Below are 20,437 nucleotides of genomic sequence, written 5' to 3' on the forward strand. Positions count from 1 at the left end.
ATAACAGTTAATGGATACTTGTAGATGGTCATGCTAATGAGCAGAACTGGGAGAGGATCAGCAATAGACAAATTCCCAAGTGTCAGTGAAGACAGGACCAAAAACTGCAGTGAAATTGCATCAGATTCTGGGTGGCCCCTCACTACTAATTTGTAATCTATCCGGTTTGGTTACACAGATTTGCTATTGCTCAATAAAGGGATGGACATTTTCAGTTATTTGGCAAATAGAAACATAAACTCAGGGATAAATATAAAAGAGTCAGTAAACCTACACACTGTAGATTTTCGATTGAAATATTCAATTAAACCCACAAGGTATTGTTAGCTCTCAGAAATTCCTTGCTAGTGTCTAAGAATCGACATACATAGGCTACCCACCCTACAGGCTAACATTCACTTTACCCATTGTCTCACTAAGAACCCGTGTGCCCTGCAAGACAAAGCCAATGAGCCCGGGACGGGATCAAGCAAGAGATGCATCTGTCACCCCCTGACCATACAATAGACAAAGATCTACCACGGACACGGGTACGTTCAGACATTCCAAAGAAAGACGCAGAAGTACTAAAAAGCTCACATTGATCACTGGGCACTCACACACTGTAGTAGCCTAACGTGAGCCGCAAAGACTTAAACATTACGAAACAGGACATTTGTTAAATGCCTGGTAACTGGGGATACACATTATCGTAAGAGGTAAAAGACATGTATTAGTTTGTTTACAACACATCAACTTAACGTTAACGATAATCCATACTAGACTATCCTGAAAACAAGTTGAAGCACAACCAACCTTGCGACCCTGTCATAAATTGGGAATGGCAAGACGGTGAATCACCATATTGTCAAAGGTTCTCTGCTAATGTCTCTTCGGCCACTATACTACACTAAAACTATTTGAAATTGAAGATTATCAGGAGGAGAAAGGGCGAGGACACCATGATTGCATACTAGCAAGCTAACGTTAGCAGCATCTCTCATCGGAAGCCAAAACTAGCTAACGTTAGCCAAGGTTCATAAGGCGCGCTAGCTAGCTCGGTCTCGAACAAGTAGTTAGCAAGGGTTTCCATCTACACATCACTCCCATCAAAGTTCAGAAAGATGCGGTCCGATCAGACAAGACAATTCATCGAGTTATTCATTTCAAAGTTAAGTTACTTTAAGTTCAGCATGGATTTAGATCGAATAATCTACATATTAGTTACTCCTTAGCCGCACCTGCAAAACCGCACAAGCAATGAAACTTAGGAAAAGACAAATGAACAAAACTTCAGAGGACCTAACATTAGGATGCGTGCTAACGTGCTAGCTGCCCAGTGCTAATAACTTAGCTAGAAGGGAAAACATGTCAGTTATTTGATTTAAAATCGTTTCTTAATAAATACATACAGCTGTATGTGTACATCTTGAACGACACAAAACAATCTGTTGATTGATTCTAAGACCTGTCGTCGTGGATTTATCCAGTCAACTGATCGACATAAGCTATCCACTTCAACGGCTGCTTTCGATGGCAAAAGTTAGCTAGCCTAGCCAATAGTTGCTAGCTGATCATGTATTTCTAGGACCGCCTGCTAGCGTTAGCAAAGCAACTTCTTTCAGAATAAACGCTTGCATGGCTACGCAAAGTAAAAGAAGATTTTGAAACCCACATATCTCCCAAAACTACAACTACCCAACAGTATGCTAGCTGAATCTGCTCAGCACTGCGCCTGTTGGACAAATCTCTCTTCTTCTGTTAGCGACAGCATCACATAGCTATGTTAACGTTACCCCTTTAAAAGCAAAACAGTAACTTACCAATCCTCGAGTAGAAACTCAGACCAGTTTTCGCCCGGGAATACAACCCGGCATAAGTTATGTAGCTCAGTGACTATAAAATAATTCAAGTAAAATCTAAGTTTACTTGCAAATTAAACTTATTTATTGTTCGGAGAAAAAATCATAGGCGCTCAGTATTAGTGTTTATGTGATTAGCGGGCTAGCAAGGCTACACGTCTCCGGTTGCACTGGGTTGTGACACCCACACTGCCCAACATGGCGGACAGACAGATACATACGCTCGCTCCAGGAGGGGGCAGGCGGCAAAGGGTGTGACCATAGACGTTAATGTAAGACATGGTGAGGTGACTGAAACAATCGTCAGACATTTCGCTAGAAACAAATGTTAAATCTACACATGAAAGCGGCTTACTGGTCCTTTCCGCAGCTCCGCGAGCAAGCTATTATTTGTTGTGGCTAACTGCACTTATACACAGCAAATACAAACAAACATTCTCTGTGACAAAGTTGGCTTCCCCCGCTGTTTTGCTTTATTTCTTTAGCATCTTCGAGTGGTTGTCGAAGTGAGGAGTGATAACCCTGTCGGTCAACACAAACTAATTGTCAATAGCAATTCACTGTTGATGACAGCAAATGAAAAAAAAAAAGATTCTTGACATGCAGATGGCAACATTGACTAAAATCAATATGGCCATGTCAGATTGTCAGACTGGCTTTAGCGTGTTGTGTAGCCTTTGGATTAGCCAAATAAAGACTAAGCTACTTTGAGTTTGTACACTGACTTTGACCTAACTGTATATTAAAACAATACTGTTAGTGTTCTCCAAACTAACACTGATCAGCAAAATTGATGCACGTGACAAGGGCCTACATTTTCAGCATTTTCAACAACAAACAACAAGTCAAGTAAACTTATATGTAAACAGTTAGGTTTTTGTGACGTAAATACAATATTAAACATTAAGTTAGGGCAAGCAATGGCTCATTGCCTATTATTGTAAGATTGTGTCTGGCCTGGTGCAGGGTCGGCTATAGGCCTAGAAAATTCCCCAGTTAAGGGAAAGGCCTAGTAAGTTCTTTGAAAAGCCTATAGAGGGCAGTGTTGTATTTAAATTAATGAGTTAAACACTTGAAAGCAATTTCCTCCAGTCCCATCATGTAATTAACTCAAGTGACCTTTGATAAGACACAAAAAAAACAATTAGAAGGACTTAACATTTGTATGATTATAATGAACCTAGTTTCCTTCATAGCATGCTCTAGATATTAGGACCAGGGTCATTCTACGTCAATTCAACCAGGGCCCACGCACTTAGGTCTCAAAAAAATCTGAAAAAATTACCAGGTGTACCTATATGTTACCCAGGAGACACACTGTAAAATGTAAGATCAATACTTTCGATTTTGTTCACAGACTTTCAGATTCGAGATTCAAGAGTGCATAACCGAGCCAGTTTCAGAAGGCTACATTTTTACTCCTTATCTCTTGGTTGATGAGACTACTTGCTCAGACTATTAGATAGAAATTCAAGGTCTCAGTAGCATACAGACATCACACACACATTCACTAACAGCAGAAAAAAGTAATTAAAAGTATATAATATAAAAAAACATCTAAGCAATAAGGACAGTAGAAGATAAAGAATATACTAAAATACAAATTATACTAACTAACTCTTAATCTAAATCAATTCTAAAAACAGTATCCACATAGTGGTGATTAATCAATCAAGAGGCGCTTGCAATGACTGAGGCAGGGACTGAGCCTGTGATTCTCTGTGCATAGTAAGGTAAGGTGCTCTGTGTGAGTGAGTGTCATGGTGATGGTGCAAATGAGTAAGTCCAGCAGTGCAACAGTGCAAGAATAAAGTCTAGAGACCAGCATAAAATAAATATGGACATATCAGAGAGTAGAGTAGAGTAGGCAAGGTAATATAAAAAACTATATATATATATATATATATATATATATATATATATATATATATATTAGGGCTGTCAATCGATGAAAAAAATAATCTAATTAATTACATACTCTGTGATTAATTAATCTAAATTAATCGCATATATAATCTTTGCTGTGAAAGTATTTTAAATATTTAAATTCAAATGAATCATTGAATAATCAGCATTACTGACATTAAAGTTCCAAAACTCTTTCATTATTTTTTTTTACTGTTCAAATAATGGCCATAATAATCTATGATATGACCTAATATGTTGAGGAAATAAATTCAACAGTGCTTTGGGAAGAAGTTTTTTTTCACATACAAGGCATTTCAGGCCACAGATACAACTTAGGGGACACCACCGGAGGGTTGCCGGTTCGAGCCCCGACTAATGGGCCGCGGCTGAAGTGCCCTTGAGCAAAGCACCTAACCCCTCACTGCTCCCTCGCCCCCCGTTGAAGCAGGCAGCTCACTGCACCGGGATTAGTGTGTGCTTCACCTCACTGTGTGTTCACTGTGTGCTGTTTGTGTTTTACTAATTCACCGATTGGGTTAAATGCAGAGACCAAATTTCCCTCACGGGATCAAAAAAGTATATATACTTATACTTATACTTATACTTATACTTATACAATGAAAATAAATTAACACTCCCCTCAATGTCAACACTTATTTCTTTGCATTGATGTGCGACTATAGAGTTGATGAACTCCGGTGATATGCAAATTCCTTGCTGCAGACATTGCAGAGGACTTTATTTTCAACACTTTATTTTTATCAACACTATCAGGCCATTTTTTAAACGTAAATGTTCCAATCAATGATCCAGGCAGCACGTTTTCTTCTCTCTCCTTCATTTTACAGTCTAATTTTTACTGACTAGAACGGCTCGGGGTCAAAGGTCATAACGGAATTGATTAATCTGCACTAATTTTTTTTAATCAGTTATTTTTTTTCTCAAATTAATTAATCGAAATTAATCAGTTATTTTGACAGCCCTAATATATATATATATATATATATATATATATATATATATATATATAAAACTATATTAAGAAAAGGTATAAGTGTGGCCGGCTGTGGCATGGAGGGAGGGGTAATGCATATGTGCTAATACTTCTATTGCTACTTCTACTACTACAACTACAAGATTACAATTACTCCTGTTGTTGTAATAATCAACCAATTCAATAGTAGATTAAAAACCGACGAGAATTATATGTGGATAGAGTTAACAAAGCATCATTCAACATATATGAAATATGGTTAAGAATTATCAAGAAAACTAGTGTCAATGAGCTTTAACTTTGTATCACATCATGTACTGCCTGCACTGAAAAAAAATGATATGGCTTAATGGTGCACAACAGTGCTTTCTGTGGTTCTGAAATAATGGCGCATATTAATAGCATAAAAATAGACTGCATCAGATAAAAAAAGCTTTTTATGGAGCAAAACTTCAAAGAATGTGTTCCATTACCACCATTCTTATGACACATGTATATCTTGGCTAATATTTCTGTTGTTTTGTTGGTTTCTTATTGTTGTTTTAATGTCTAAAACATAAAGGGGGTGGGGGTGCAGAAAATTTCAGCCTCTTCTGCTCTGTTCTCCCCGGCACACATTCATTTAAGTAGCGCCATGAGGTTTGGAAAGTGAGCGGTGCTCATCTTCTGACAGACCCTTTGGAGCATGAAGCCAAACAAGTCGTGCATCCAGAAGAGAGCAACACACAAAGTACTCTCTCAGTTTTTTGTTAGAGAATAACATGGTTAACTGGCAGGATGCCAAGCAACGTTTATTTCTCTAAAACAGAGAAGCCAATTAGTGTTGTGGTATTCATAGAGTGCAAGGTGCACAGTGTATGTAATGTCTACCACCATATCTTGGTAGCACTATATATTTTGAATGGTGAAAATACCTCTGCAATTAAACACTGTTCAGCTACCATATGGTGGCAGTAAAACTCTGTTCCTCCCACTCCCACCGATGCCTCAGTTTTATGAGACCCTTACAGATCTCTATCCGGCTTCACTGTGAGTACGGCTTGATACATTGAAAGGTGAAGTTGTGGTGGCGTAGTGCTTCTGTTAACAGGATGTGAACAGCGCACATGAACACACCACACACAATGCCACAGGTCGAATGAGAAACCAGAGAAACAATCCACCCACTTCTACAGACCACACAAAAAACAACAGACAATTGTTCATTTGCAAAACCGATTTGCTTCTGTGAAAAGGAACTCAGAATTGGTGCGATGGTGGTCAAGATGAGCTGTTTTTCAGTATACATTTTCTTATTGACACATGGCTGTACATAGTACAGCGTCTATTTCATCTCTAACACAACCACGCCTGTTGTTTTGAGCAAACTTTCCTGTTGTGACTTTGTTGTTATTTGGTAGAGGAGTTTGTTGTGGGAGAGGACTTCATGGATGGGATGTGACTGCATTGTTATTTACCTCCCCTTGATTTCCAAGAAACCAGACTCTGCTTCCTGCTCCCAGGCTTTTTCACCCCCACCCCCACCCCCACATTAAGCGTATCATAGGGGAAACAGGGTTGTTTTGAGGCAATACAAATTAATGTCTGGCATGTAGCTCAGTAGCAGTCTAATGAGGACATCAAAATATATCAATGGCCAACAGGTTAAGTGAGCATTGATTTGCTGCCGTTCTTAAAAACTAAATCCGAATGTTGGATTCCTTTCTGTATAAATTGGGGCCTGATGTCAGGCTAAGTCAGCCAATAGGAAGAGGAGTGAGTGACTAATCCTGACAGTCTAGAGTGATGCAGAAACTATCTCTTTTTCACTTGATGTATTTAGGCAATGTTCCCCTGGATGTGGTTTTTAACAGGAAACACGGTTTTCTCCCTTCACCCCCTGCATTTTTCACATGTCTATATATTGTAACTGCCCGCGCTGTGTGCCAGTCCCATCACTGTTGCATGACAGCCTTGCGTTGTTCAGCCAGCAATTCACATTGCACCTGAGAGAGCACACATTAGTGTTGTTCAGCCATCTGCGAGTAGTCACACACTTACAGTCCAGATACAATGCATGTGTGTGTGTGTGTGTGTGTGTGTGTGTGTGTGTGCGTGTGCGTGCGCGTGCATGTGTGTGCGAGTGTGTATGTGCGAGTGTGTGTGTGTGTGTGTATGGGTATGCGTGTGTGTGTGTCGGGGGGGGAGGGCGGGGGTTATGCGTGTGTGTGTGTGTATGAACACTCACTCTTTGACTGGTTTGATCCTTTTACACACACCAGTGAGTCACAGTGAGGTAGAGAGCAGTGGCAAATGAGAAGTGTCACAGATAGAGTACTTTCGTGCCATGATTTGACAGACCCTCCCTCACAGATTAACACTTTTTTTGTGGACAGGCCCCTCCATTCCAAGCCAAAGGATTTGAAGGAAACCTTTTTTCAAGCCAGTTCGCACCAATTTTATTTGCATGACGCCTCTAGTGGGGTGTCTAGGTTGCTTGGTAATTTATGTGAAGTTTGAATACTTAATGAATCAGAGTTACCCATACGTTCTGCCCTTTGATGTTTGATCTGGTTCGGGACAGACTTCTAGTCCCCCAGACGCTTCCGGTGTTTTTCAGTCTTCAGCTTCATTCAAAGATATGGATCATGAATTATCCCATAACCTTTAACTGCAGATTCTAAACTCTTTTTTATTTTTTACCCATAACAGTTTTATTATCCTGGTTTTTCATAGCCTTTTCACCCACTAATCCTCTGAGTCATAATGCTTTGCAGACAACAAGTACTAAGAAAGTAGATGTATATGTCACAACACAGATATCTGCAGTATTTCTACAGTTCAAACATGGACTGAACAAGCAATTCCATCTAATATGAGCACTAAATCAAGCTGATGCAAAGCCTCAGGATGAGCTCAGTAGCTCCACACATTCATCATATTGCGTTCCTGTGCCTGCAAGGCACACACCAAAGAGAATTGATGAAAGGTTCAACAGGACTTGTTAGTGGTTTGCGAGCATTAACTTCACAATCTCCAGGGACTCAAAGAATAATCAAGTTCTTTCTGAAGATTTCCATATATACTGGCACGGGAAATGTCAAATGTTATACATATTTAATTAACGAATGTAGCATTAGTTGCCTCAGTCATTGCAAGCTCATCTTGTTTGATTAATCACCCACTATGTGGATACTGTTTTTTTTTTTAGAATTGTGTTATTTAGTATAATTTGTATTTTAGTTTATTTAGTATATATTTATCTTCTACTGTCCTTATTGCTTAGTTGTGTTTTTATATTATATACTTTTAATTACTTTCTGCTGTTAGTGAATGTGTGTGTGTGTGTGTTGTCTGTATGCTACTGTGACCTTGAATTTCCCCTGGGGATCAATAAAGTATCTATATATCTATCTATCTATCTATCTATCTATCTATCTATCTATCTATGATAAGGGCTCTGCTGTCCTGTGCATGCTGTTCCAGGTGGGCAGATGAAAATGGAGTCAGATAGATCAAATCAGATTCCTGCAGATGAGGTGAGGATCATTTATTGATGACATCCAATGCTGGGATCCATTAAACTACACACATAGTTATGAATAAGAATGACATACTGAAAAGATACAATTATACAGACATCACGAGATGAAAATACAATAACACAAATATTGTGTCCTCACAAATGCAAATAAATGAGCTGAAAATGACAGTTACTGGACAAAACAGTGCACTTCTTTCTTTCTCACACGGGTAGTTTTAAACACATTCAGTAATTGGATCAATCTTTTTCTCTTAAAGGAGCTATTTTCGTTTTGAAAACAAAATATTTTTGTCTCTGGCCATACATCAATGACGTAACTCCAGACAGTCCTTTTAATATGTTTCAGGTTGGGTTTCTTAGAAACAAAACAGAACAAAACAAAATGCATAAAAAGTAAATGCATGAAAAATCTGAAACCATGAGTAATATGTAATGTACGTACATAAAATAAAATAAAAAATATTTAAACATGATTATACAACATGCTTAATACAACACAATACATTCTTAATATGATGAAGTGATTTATGGTCTTATTGTGTGATGCCCAGCCTAGTGCTCATACTCACGTAAGGGAAGTTTTTGTGTGGGGTCGTGCATTCTATTCTCCTCCCTCTTTGTTCTGTTTTTCCTGTTTCTCAGTTCACCACTTGTATCTGTGTAAGAGAGAACACACATAACACAGACAGGAACTGCCTCCCCCTCCCTCTCTCCCACACACTCTGTCAGTCTCTCTCTCTCTCTCTCTCTCACACACTCTTTCTCTCTCTCTCTCTCTCCCTGATTTTCTCACATACTCACTCACAGTCAGATGTGCCTCCGTCGGCTTAGTCTTTCTTTCTCTCAGTGTGTGTGTATGTATGTGTGTGGTGTGTGACGGATCGGACGCCAGTTCATCAGCGAAGCCAGCGCGGATGCCCTCTCCTCCTCTCCTCTCTTCTCCCCCCTCTCTCTCTCTCTCTGCCTCTCTCTCTCTCTTCACTGTGTGCGCTGTTGCAGCTGCTCATAGCCTGGCACCGCTCTGAGGCTGTGGATCTCTCAGATCTCTCTCCCCTCTGTCCCTCCTGCTGCTTTAGAATCGGACAGGACAAGGACCAGGTCAGGCTGCTCCGAGTCCCACTCCCGTGTCCGCACCCCGGCGCCCCTCTCCCTGGACTCCAGCATCCACACCGGAGTGGGTCCCAGGATGGAAGCGGTGGCGCTTTACACGTTCCGGGCCACAGAGAGCGACGAACTCAGCTTCCAGAAGGGCGACATCCTCAAGGTAAGAACGAGGCCTGCAGCCCCGGCATTCATCAGCAGCCCTCTCACCTCTCAAATTCATCACACATCCCACTGGCATGGCTAATTAGGTAGGAAGATTGCGGTGGTGTGTGTGTTTGTGGAAATTAGTCCTGTGACCCGAAACATGTTCACTGAGTGCTCCTGGTAAATTAAATAAAACTGTAGCTCATAGATATTTTAGAGGTGTAGTGTAGTAGATTCATTATAGACTACAACATGTGTGTACACGGAAGCAAGCAAGAACACACAAACACGCACAAACAAATACACTTATTCTGTATTATTATTGTAGTGTTGTGATGAACTTCTATAGGCCATACTGTGTTAGAACTCTGTAATGATTGTTTCCTGGTTTCACCAGATAACTAACATGGAGGATGATCCTAACTGGTACACAGCAGAGTTGATGAGCAGAAAGGGCTACGTGCCCAAGAACTATATCAATGTAAGACCACACACGTAAGTATCTGCGCTTATGCACAACGTGGGCAGTCCCCCCGTGGGCTGCCTATATTTATCTGGAATCAGTCTTACTTGCCGACGCGTTGCGAGAGGCCATGATCTTTTACTGCGATACATACTGAGCTGCTAAGTGTGATGTAATTCTACATCAAACAACATCTGTGAGCTGCATCCTGTGCATGGCTTCTTGCTATGAGATTTCCTCATTTCCCTGTTTTTAACACAGCCCTAGGTGTGACTTTTTGTCTTCGCAAGACATATCTCAAAAACTCACATTAATTATTTAGTGAGCAGCAGTGTAATGCTGATACATGCAAAAAAAAACCTTATCAATAAAGCAACATTTATATGCACTGAATTGACAGTAAAGGGAGATATAACTTCCTACATTCTACTTTATGGTGATATAAACTCTTGAATAGGTTCAAAAGTAGTTTAATATGTGACATCTTTCGGCAGATTTTCCATTTTATAACCACTAGGGGCCGTCCAGTTGTTAATTTATACACTATAACACTGTTTATACTTATTCAACATGATTCGGATGATAATTATGGATATAATTAGAATGTTGTTTCCCAATAAGTTATTATCAAACTATGGCAACTGGTAACATGGCAGGCCATCTCAGTTATGTGGCTGGGTAAGCTACACAGCAATGTACAACAGTCTGGGGTGCATTTCCCAAAACCATAGTTGCTAACAGGTACATGTTAGTTGGTAGTTGGTTAGTGTTAGTTGGTTGGCAATAGGAAATTGCATTGCAACCAACAAAGTTGCTTACTTAGTGCCCCTGTAAGGTAGTCTGTAGCTGTATGCATATGTAGTGTATGATACTACAGCCAAGTGCGGACTCTGGATGCTTTTCAGGCAGCATGGGTAGGCTGACTCTCTGTATCCTCAGGTGGTTTGCTGGCCGCATCTCACGGAATGTAGCAGAGGGCCGGCTGAGGCACCGCGAGTGTGGAGCCTTCCTGGTGCGGGAGAGCGAGAGTGCACCTGGGGAATTCTCCATGTCTGTCAGGTACGTCATGTTCATACTCGCTCCAGCGGTTTCTCTCTCTCTCTCTCTCTCTCTCTCTCTCTTGCTCCTCTTTGGTGTTTCTGTGTCTGTGACTGGCTAAGTATATCTAAAATGTTGTAGGAGAAAGCACATGTTTATATAGGGCATCACGACTCATCACTCTTGACTATCTTATCTGTTGGTGGAAATTACTTAAGGGCTTTATGGTTGGCTGGGTTGGGGCCGAGTGCTAGTTTCGGGTAGATGGTTTCGGATCCCCGCGGAAGGGCCTGCGAGGCAGGCGATCCGGCTCTCAAAATCCCCCCCAATCAGTGCAGCCGTCCTAGGGCAGCCAGGGGACCCAGGTGTGGAGACAGCCTCTCCTGTTATTGTGAGATTACAAGTCTGTGTGGCGCGCCGCAGGAAGCTGGAGCTGCCAGCCTGTCGGCATGTTCTCCTGGAGAGAGAGAGAGAGAGAGAGAGAGAGAGAGAGAGAGAGAGATATGAAGAGTGAGAGAGAGGTGGAGAGAGGGAGAGAGAGAGGGAGAGAAAGATGGTGACGCAGTGGCTGGCTGCCTCTGCTCTGCATTCCATCAGAGACGGCCGGGTTTGGTTCTGACAGCATACCAATCAGTGACAGGTTTTGCAGCTTGGCCAAAAAAAACATGGCTACTTGGGGGCATTTATTTCCTCCTGTCCAAACAACAAATTATGTAAAGCGTGTTGTGGGAGTTATCAACCAAATGGGCTTTCATCAGGGGAGATGGGGGATTATCCTGAGTGATTTTAATTACGCAGGACATAATGGATATTACATATATAACCAGCTAGACTTATCCTGTGGGGGGACACCTGTAAGCATACATCAGCCTCTCAACCAAAAGCATATTACTTAAGGTGTATTGGCATGTTGGTGAGTCATAGTGTAAATGGATGGGGATTTTTTAGATGCTGGCACAACATGTTTAGCCCTTGCTGTCTGTACAAGATCTGGGACAACTGGAGGAAGTGTGGAAGACTGGAAAGAGGAAGCGGTCTTAAGGAAGGCAGCGTTCTATTACGACCTCAGCTTCTCCTGTTTGATGAAGTCTGCTCTTCACAGCTGTGTTATAAATATAACGGCTTCTGTTGCCTGCTGTTGACACACTTCAGCACTAGTTTGTCAGCTTTTCCTATGAATTCATGATCTCGCTGCCCCCCCTACACACCCCCTCTCCCACATCCGTGCTTCTCGATTGCTTTGGGCTCTAATTAGAATTCGACGCTTTCTTGTTAAGACATGGACGAGCCACAGAAGATGAGTTTACTTATTTTTATCTCATCTGACAAAAGTGATCCTGTTCAAAGGGCTGAAGACTGGCCTTAACATCGCTGATGGTGATGCTGAGCAGGATGTGAAGAGCCTGTTAAATATGGATGCATTCAGAGCAGAATCATGAGACGAGAAGCTTGCTTTGTGTGTGTGTGTGTGTGTGTGTGTGTGTGTGTGTGTGTGTGTGTGTGTGTGTGTGTGTGTGTGTATGTGTGTGTGTGCCTGCCTGGTGCTGCCAGATGTTTTAAGAGATGTGAAAAGCTATTTTAATAAAACGTTCTATTTTCCCAATCCCAATGTGCCATGACAGTACGTTGACGGGGGTGTGGTGGGGAACAAGCATCCACATTAAAAACCTTTTCCCTTTTCACACAGACTTCGGTCTCGTGGCTCTATCAGACTCTTTGGTGAGTCTTTTGGTTCGCGGTGTCACAATAATAACGGGAAAGCCACTGTGCATGTCTGGGGCCTCAGTGTAGCGTGGTGGCTCACGTCTAAACACCACGGCGCTGGAATAATTAGTCTCGGGCTTGATGAGTCAGCTGTGCCGTGTTAAGTGTGCCATCTGCTTTGAGTGAAAAACTGGGACGCAGAGCATCTGGGATGGTGGATGTTATAGTAATTATAAATCTAGGCCCCCTAAAGCCATAGCCGCTCCCTCCACCAGATGGCAGTAAGGCCAATCAGCACAGCCACGCATCTGTCTAATTTATGTTTCGACATTTATTGCATTTATTTATTTATTTTTTAAATAGTCTTTTTAACACTGCCGTTGAGTTCAGTGTTTTCCAACACACCCTTTGTTTTGTTTTCCAGTGAGGCCTTGGAGATAGATGGCCGCGTGTATCTTTATGGTCATTGAGTACTTTGTCCTTTAGAGATTAGTGTCTCCACTAAAATGATGACGAGGACAGACAGGTCAGTGCAATTTGGCTGTCATTCCCCATCAAGTCCAGACAGGAGAGAATGCACACGTATGGCACGGACAGTGTTGGGTGGGGAGGGAAAACCTGAGGCGATGCCTAGTGTTACCGCGCTAGCTCTCTGGAGTTCCACTTCTTAGAGCTGACTGAGGGCACAGTTTAAGGTGGATGGTGGTGACCGGCACAGCGATTTCACACATTTTCTTGCTCATTAGCTGGGTGTCGTGAACCTGCAAAATAACTTCAGAGACAAGCCAGCCAGCCCACAGCCCAGGGTTTGTGTATGTGTGTGTGTGTGTGTGTGTGCGTGTCTGTGTGCGTGTATGTGTGTGTGTGTGTGTGTGTGTGTGTGTGTGTGTGTGTGTGTGTGTGTGCGTGTGTGCAAGCTGGAACTGAACTGCTTTGATGCTGAGGACATTGTATATAGGTCAGTGTTAATAACACCCGCTGGTTGCCAACAGTGCTACCGGTGTTTGTAGGCAAACCAACAACTTCATCCTAATGTCACAGATTGCCACTGAACCCAGGCTAGCCATACACCCCTCCCCTTTCTAGTTCTCTCACTCGTTTTTCTTTCTTTCCGTATTTCCTCTTTTTATGCATTCTAGAAACAGACCTCAGGCTCAGGCAGACATATCAAGGCCATAGATCTGAATCATGCACGACTGCAGTCTGCAGACTGCAATCTACCACCATGTTTTTACACTTCTTAATAGAGACCGAGTATTGCCACCTCTGGCTTTTGCCTTGAGGATCAGCATTCCAATTCAGAACAACACACATATCAACTGCCTCTGTGAAGCACTGCCAAGTTTCATCCCCATATGTTTCTATGTGAGTTAATTAAAAAAAACAGGTTTTTAGCCAATGTTGAGTATTGAATGTTTCTTGTACAAGTTTCCAAAGCACCCAAGGGTGGAACTTTGGTCTCTTTTTAAGAGGTCTCTGGGCTCTTCTCCAGCTTTCAGCTTCGTGTCAGCTCGCTCTGCGCCAATTCTGCACCATCCATGAGCATGATTACACATGCAAAGAGTCGTTTTGCCAAAAGAAAACCAAGGCTGACACAGCGGATAAAAGCTTCACATGGCATATTTTTTTTTTTTTGTCTTTAATTCAGGGAGGAAGCACATTGAGAGCAGGGCCCAGTTAAATGCTTAAGCAAATCGTGCTGGCATATTGCATTTGATCACAGAAACAGAACCTTGTGAGGATAAGTATGTTTCCAGCATGGAGCTTTCATACATCATTAGTGTCTCCTCTGTCCTCAGGACATGGTGGAAGTGTAGACTATAAGCATGGATTTAATCACACTGGACAAGGGGGAAACAACACAAAGCCTGGGACATACATTATTAAAGGCATTTATAAGAATCTAAACAGATGGGTGGCCCCTCGCTCCTCACGCACGGCCCCTCCAAGCCCACCGAGGTGTAACTCTTCTCACCAAGCTGCCTGACAATAAATCACCGGTCTGTTTTCTCACTCCTCTGTGTGAAAGTATACTCTCCGGGAGGACTGTTTCCCCTCTGCAGGTGCCTTTCAGTGCAATGTACAAGTACATTGGATAATGGGCAAGGCCACAAAGTGGGTTTTTAAAAGCCGTGCCAAACACAAAACGGTTGACACAAAAGTGTTCCGAGGGGACCCTCTCTGCGATCAAATTTCTTGTGTGTGTGTGTGTGTTTTCAGTTCAGGTAAGACAAAGGCTGGGTGTGTGGGAGAGAGAAGAGAGTGGGGGAAAGTCCGTTATGCTTTGCTGTTGAGAGTGCCAGCTCACTTTCGCCGGACGCACACACAATGGACAAAGGAGCTCAGTTCAGACCCCTGCCCAGGGCTCCTCTAGGAATGGACCTTTTTTTTTCAGTTTACTCACATTTGCAGAACTATCATGTGGATCCTTCCCATGCCTGCTTCAGCATCAGTGGTTCCTCTGTGGAGGGCCAGGTTGGGCTTTTCAAACGGCTTCAACGATCTCTCTTTGTCTTGAAATGCTAATACAAGGGACACGGATCATTGCAGAGAAGCCGTCCATCCCCTCGCTACCTTTTCCACCCGCTGTATTGATTCGCCAGCGGCCAGAACTGAATCACTCAGTCAATACAGTAGGTCACTGTCTCCTGCAGTGACCAGAAGCGACTCGCTGTCTAGACCTTTTTGTCTATGACAGAACAGAACCTAACCGGCAGAGTGTCCTCAAACATTCTGTTGATAGACTATCTTCAAGGTTCCAAGCAAATTGTAACCAGTGGTGGTTCTTGAGTATTTGTTGTTTGTATTTTTGCCTCTCGATAATAAGTAAATCGATGAATTTGTCTGTCCTCAAGGTTCCTAGTTAGTTGTAACCAGTTGTAGTTCTTGGGTATTTGGCAAAGGTGTCTTTGCCTCTAAAGAGAAACGTAACAGTGGAATCACACAATTTGCTGTCCTACCATACCAAGTGAACCAGGACGCCCACTTGCTTTAACAGTAAAGAAGAAAATAGTGGTGAATCTTCAGTGTTAAGTCAGATAGGTGAGAGGGAAATACATCACAAATCACAGTTGGTCTTGATGCACTGTTTTGGTGTGCTGTCTCGTAGCACCGCCAATTTATTTTCCTCATGAAACAAAAATAAATAAATAATCAGCACCCTGGGCTTAGCACAAGTGATGGATTGAATAGGACATTACAGAGATTACCGTGCAGTGGGTTGTTGATACACAGGGCCAAACCTCCCTATTTCCATTACTTTTCGACAGCCAGTCTCATAAGAGCTAGATCACCCATGATAACAGTGCAATCAATCTTAATGCTTTGAGCAGTGGGTATGGTGTTGCGCAACACAACACTTGTTGTAAACACAAAGGGTTTTACATTTTCGTCATGTTTTGCTGTTGACACATTTTAATAGTTTATTCATTTTCTGCCCCCCTTCCCTTTCTCTTTCTCTCCATCTCTCTCTCTCTCTCTCTCAATTGCTCTTTTTATTAGTTATGGGGACCATGTACAACACTTTAAGATCCTTCAAGACAGGGGATCCCATTATTTTGTTTGGGATGAAGTTTTTCCCTCCCTAAACCAATTGGTGGACTTCTACCGGACCAACAGCATCGCCAAGGAGAGAACTGTGTTCCTGAGGGACAATGAACACTCAGTAAGGGTTAGTATCTTTTACCAATTATGCTTTCTTTTACCATAGAAAAAATAAATATATAGAGCCTACACCAAAAACATCTTAACTTCACCAATCTGCACTGTATACTTTTAGCAGAAATATCAAAATGCTGTCATCTTTTAAAAAAAAAAAAAAAAAAAAACAGGCCAGTTTTTTTTTCTATTCTAATTTAGCACAACCCGCCAACACCTAACTTGCATGCGGAGTGACAAACCACATTGAAAGAAAAAAACACAGCGGCACAGATAATGTAAGAAGAGGTGAGAGCTGGTTTCACTGTCATGCTCAGGCCTGTTGCAACTGCTGTCCCATCTAGTAGTCTGAACATGAGTCATTCCAGCAATTAATGTTAATTAAAATCATTGACTACACACTTGGCTGTAAAATTTTAAAGAGAGATTCTCATCAAATTGAAACACACAGGATGTGTTTTTGTTGAACACTCTGTAAGACACTGTGCCACAAACAGCCGCCTGGGTTCACTTCCACGTGTAGCGTCGCATGTGACATGTTGCTATTTGTGTCTTCTTTCAGCGGCCTCGCCACGCCCAGGCCCTGTTCGACTTCCACCCCCAGCACACCTCCCAGCTGCGCTTCCAGCGCGGTGACGTCATCGACCTCCTGGACTGTTCCGACTTGCAGCGGTGGATGGGCCGGTGTCACGGACGAGTGGGCTTCTTCCCTCCAGAGTATGTCCAGCCGGTTTACCATTGACCACCAGGGACACACAAGATAACAGACAAGCAAACTGGTGGTGAACAAGGAAACCAACGTATCTCCCATGAACTGCTCACTGAACTGCTCGTCCATCCAATGCACTGTCATAATTCAACTGATGAATGGAAGTAAATGGATGATATTGGGATTCATTGATAATGATCTAAAAATATGGTGCATTAAAGGTGCAGTCCGCGATTCCAATCCCAGAGACTTTTGTCAGACTCAGTGAGTTGTTCCTCACATTCCTCCAAAAAGCACAGTCCTGGTTCTCTAAATGGCTTGGACTGGGCTGTAAACAATCCCAGCCAATCAGGGTAGTGCTTCAGCAGCACAGAGGAGAGTGGTGTCATTTGACAGACTGTTGATCTTAATTATGGACAACCTGTGACAAAACCGAAGCGGAACTCCGGACTGCATCTCTAAGTTGGTTTATTTTACAATATTTCAACATGAATAGACAATAAGACTGTGATATTATTGTGATATTATTATGATGGATTTTCATTGACATTGGAAAGCTTTGAGGAACATTTTAAACATTAGTAACAATTAAAAATGCTTTCAATGTTGACACTAAGGATTATTTGCAGTGTTGGTAAAGGATTGTATTTCTGTGTGCGAGAAATCAAAAACCACCCAAGCACAGATACCAAACAAATTGTGCAATTAGGTCCCATTAGTAGTCGTTTGTTTGCTTCTGTATGATTGGTCCTTTACTATAATTGAATCTAATACTTATTCAGTGTTTATTCATATTTATTAACTGTACAACAATCTACTGTTTCTCATTCAGGGACCTGAATATTTGTGTAAGAGATTACTATTGCTTGTGAGTGTTGTTACTGTAAAAAAAAAGTCTATCACAAAATAAAATATATCTAAAGTTAGACATTAAGTCAACACACACTGTACAGAAGTTGATAAACTAAGAAAACGGACAAACTGACCGTCACTGCCTAATGAACAAGACCAGCTGTGTCACCAAAGATTCAGTTTTTACTATAAGATGCAAAATAATGGCAATTTTTTTCTTCTCTGTGCTATGAAATCACAATGGGAAAGTTTAGCTGTCAAGAAAGGGAACCCCCCAAATCTGTGGGAAGCCCCATTTGTCCCTCGTTCTGTACAAGTTGACCTGAAATGCGCTCTTCTGGGTTTCCCAGCAAGCAATGAAGCGATGAACCATATATGCATTAATTATGGTGCACAGGACATGCACAGCGCTATTTTCAGAAACAGTGGGCATGTTTAAAACCACGTAATTACCTCCATCAAGGAGCTGATGTTTTAATGCCGTTTGTTGATTTGTTTGTTTGCTTGTCAGCAGCCTTGCGTGAAAACTACCGGGCCCACTGTCATAAAACTGGGTGGAGGGGTGTAGCATGGGCTGAGAAAGACTCAGATCTGAATCCAGGAGCAGATCTGGGATGTTTTTTTCCAGTTCCCGTAGCATTGCAGGACAGATCATTTAGCTTTCATGAAGGTCATCCAGTGTGTTCTTGTACTTATTCATCTGTTTATTTTTAATTAGCGTAACTAATGCTGTTTATCAACAGTAGGCTAGTCTAAGCTGCAATCACATGTTAAGGAAATTATTGGCAAGTCCATGTTCAGTCTTAACAATCTTGTGATGTCATCCAGCCTAAATGCAATGAGACATTCTGCCTTTTCTGTCTCAACAAATGATCAGATGTTGCTTAATATGTGACATAGATAGATAGTAAATATAGAATCAGGAACAGTTTATGCCATAGGCTATTAGCCTACATACATGTGAATTTAACTTGACATTTTTCAAACAAACTAGACCTATTCTAGAGTAGGGTGCCGTTATTAGCACACCTCGTCTTTGGGAACTTGAACTGTTGCTTTAAAGGTCTGACCCTACACTGAAAGTGATTGTTCAGGCCATTGTGCAAGTCACAAATACTGATGTCACAGTAGCCTGCCCAAGGCTAAGTAGGCCTAAGCTACACTATTGGGAGCTGTGAACTTGGAGCTCTCTTTTTGTTTTTCAACTGTCGCAGCACATAGCTTCAGATGAAACCAATTGCAGCGCTGCATCATTTCAAACTGAACAGCAGACATACTGTCAGTTGGATTTCAAAAAGAAATGCTTACCCTGGCCTATGTCATCTTCCAGGAGTGTAGCTACATTCCCAGTGTCCAGTGTTCCCAGGGCCCTAGGTCCCCTAATTCAGTTTTCTGTCATCCAAAACTATAATAAAAATATTATGGAATCTTATGGAAACATATGGTAAAGCCTATATTGGTACCTATTGTGGAAATCTTTACACTGTATTATTTTATTGAAGTGGTGTACACAAAGCTTTCAGATACATTTCCAAAGCTTCATCTTTTTTGCCAAATTTACACCAAAATTCAAGGATGATGAGGCACACATGAGCCCCTCATATTTTGCACTTAAGTTACTGCAGAGTGTACTTGTGTACGTTTGTGTTTTTATTAGATATAGTTGGAATTGGTGGTGCATTGTGTGTGTGTGAGTGTGTGTGTGTGATTGTGTATTTGTGTGTGCGTGTGTATATGTGTGTGTGTGTGTGTGTGTGTCTGTTTGTGTGTGTGTATGTGTGCGTGTGTGTGTGTGTATAAGGCAGCGGAACATGGGGGCTCATGAACATGCCCCCAGACTGTACTGTAGCTGCCTGGTAGCTCTAGCTGTTGGATGCAGCAACTCGAGCTAGGTAGAACCGATTGTTTTCGTTTTTTCCGTACCAACAATACTCAGTGACCTCGAGAAACAGAGATATATGTGAAAAATAGCCGGATTTCTCTTTTAAGCACATTCAGCCTTAAAACATCTTTTTCAGGTTCACATCATGTACTTTACAGAGCTTTGGAACATATAGGACCCTGGAAAATAGGACCTTGGGAGGACTGGGAGAACTGGGGAACATAAGACCATTGTCATGGTCTCATTATGTGCCACCCTGGGAACAGAGGAATGACCCCCTTCTGAATCACTCTCCATAGCTTATTGATTAGGCCTACAGGTGGAGATAAATGATGTTCTCTTCTAACCATTCCCAGACTCCTATTCTGCCTGTACAGAGGCATATGCGCATTGTGTTTTCATTTACTTACAATTTAGCCATCTCATAAGCTTGTCCATTCCCTTCATGTGCAATGAATTTTAAAAGTTTCACATAGAGGTATTATCTGTAGGTACACAACTGACGTGATCGCTACCTTTTTTAGCCTATCTGATCTATACGAACTGGGTCGCAAAAGCCATAGAGCCTATATGACAAAGAAACAGTTATTTTTCCTTTTCCAAAACGTGATTATTATC

General features: G+C 41.8%; 1 protein-coding gene across 4 annotated transcripts; it reads left to right on the plus strand.

Annotated features, from left to right (window-relative positions):
* Positions 1–471: 471 nt before the first annotated feature.
* grapa (GRB2 related adaptor protein a) lies at positions 472–18,017 on the plus strand. 4 transcript variants are annotated; one of them, XM_048244707.1, is made up of 7 exons: positions 488–530; positions 8,179–8,261; positions 9,343–9,530; positions 9,912–10,009; positions 10,917–11,036; positions 16,221–16,389; positions 16,939–18,017. In XM_048244707.1, exons 3-7 carry the CDS (start codon positions 9,453–9,455, stop codon positions 17,116–17,118), a joined length of 645 nt encoding a protein of 214 aa, XP_048100664.1. In that variant the 5' UTR covers positions 488–530; positions 8,179–8,261; positions 9,343–9,452; the 3' UTR covers positions 17,119–18,017. The 4 variants fall into 4 exon arrangements, with proteins under 4 accessions (XP_048100666.1, XP_048100664.1, XP_048100665.1 ...); XM_048244708.1 differs by lacking the exon at positions 488–530 and adding an exon at positions 2,040–2,123; XM_048244706.1 differs by lacking the exon at positions 488–530 and adding an exon at positions 2,048–2,128.
* Positions 18,018–20,437: the final 2,420 nt, after the last annotated feature.

This window comes from Alosa alosa, chromosome 6 (genome assembly GCF_017589495.1).
Source record: "Alosa alosa isolate M-15738 ecotype Scorff River chromosome 6, AALO_Geno_1.1, whole genome shotgun sequence".
NCBI lineage: Eukaryota > Metazoa > Chordata > Actinopteri > Clupeiformes > Clupeidae > Alosa > Alosa alosa.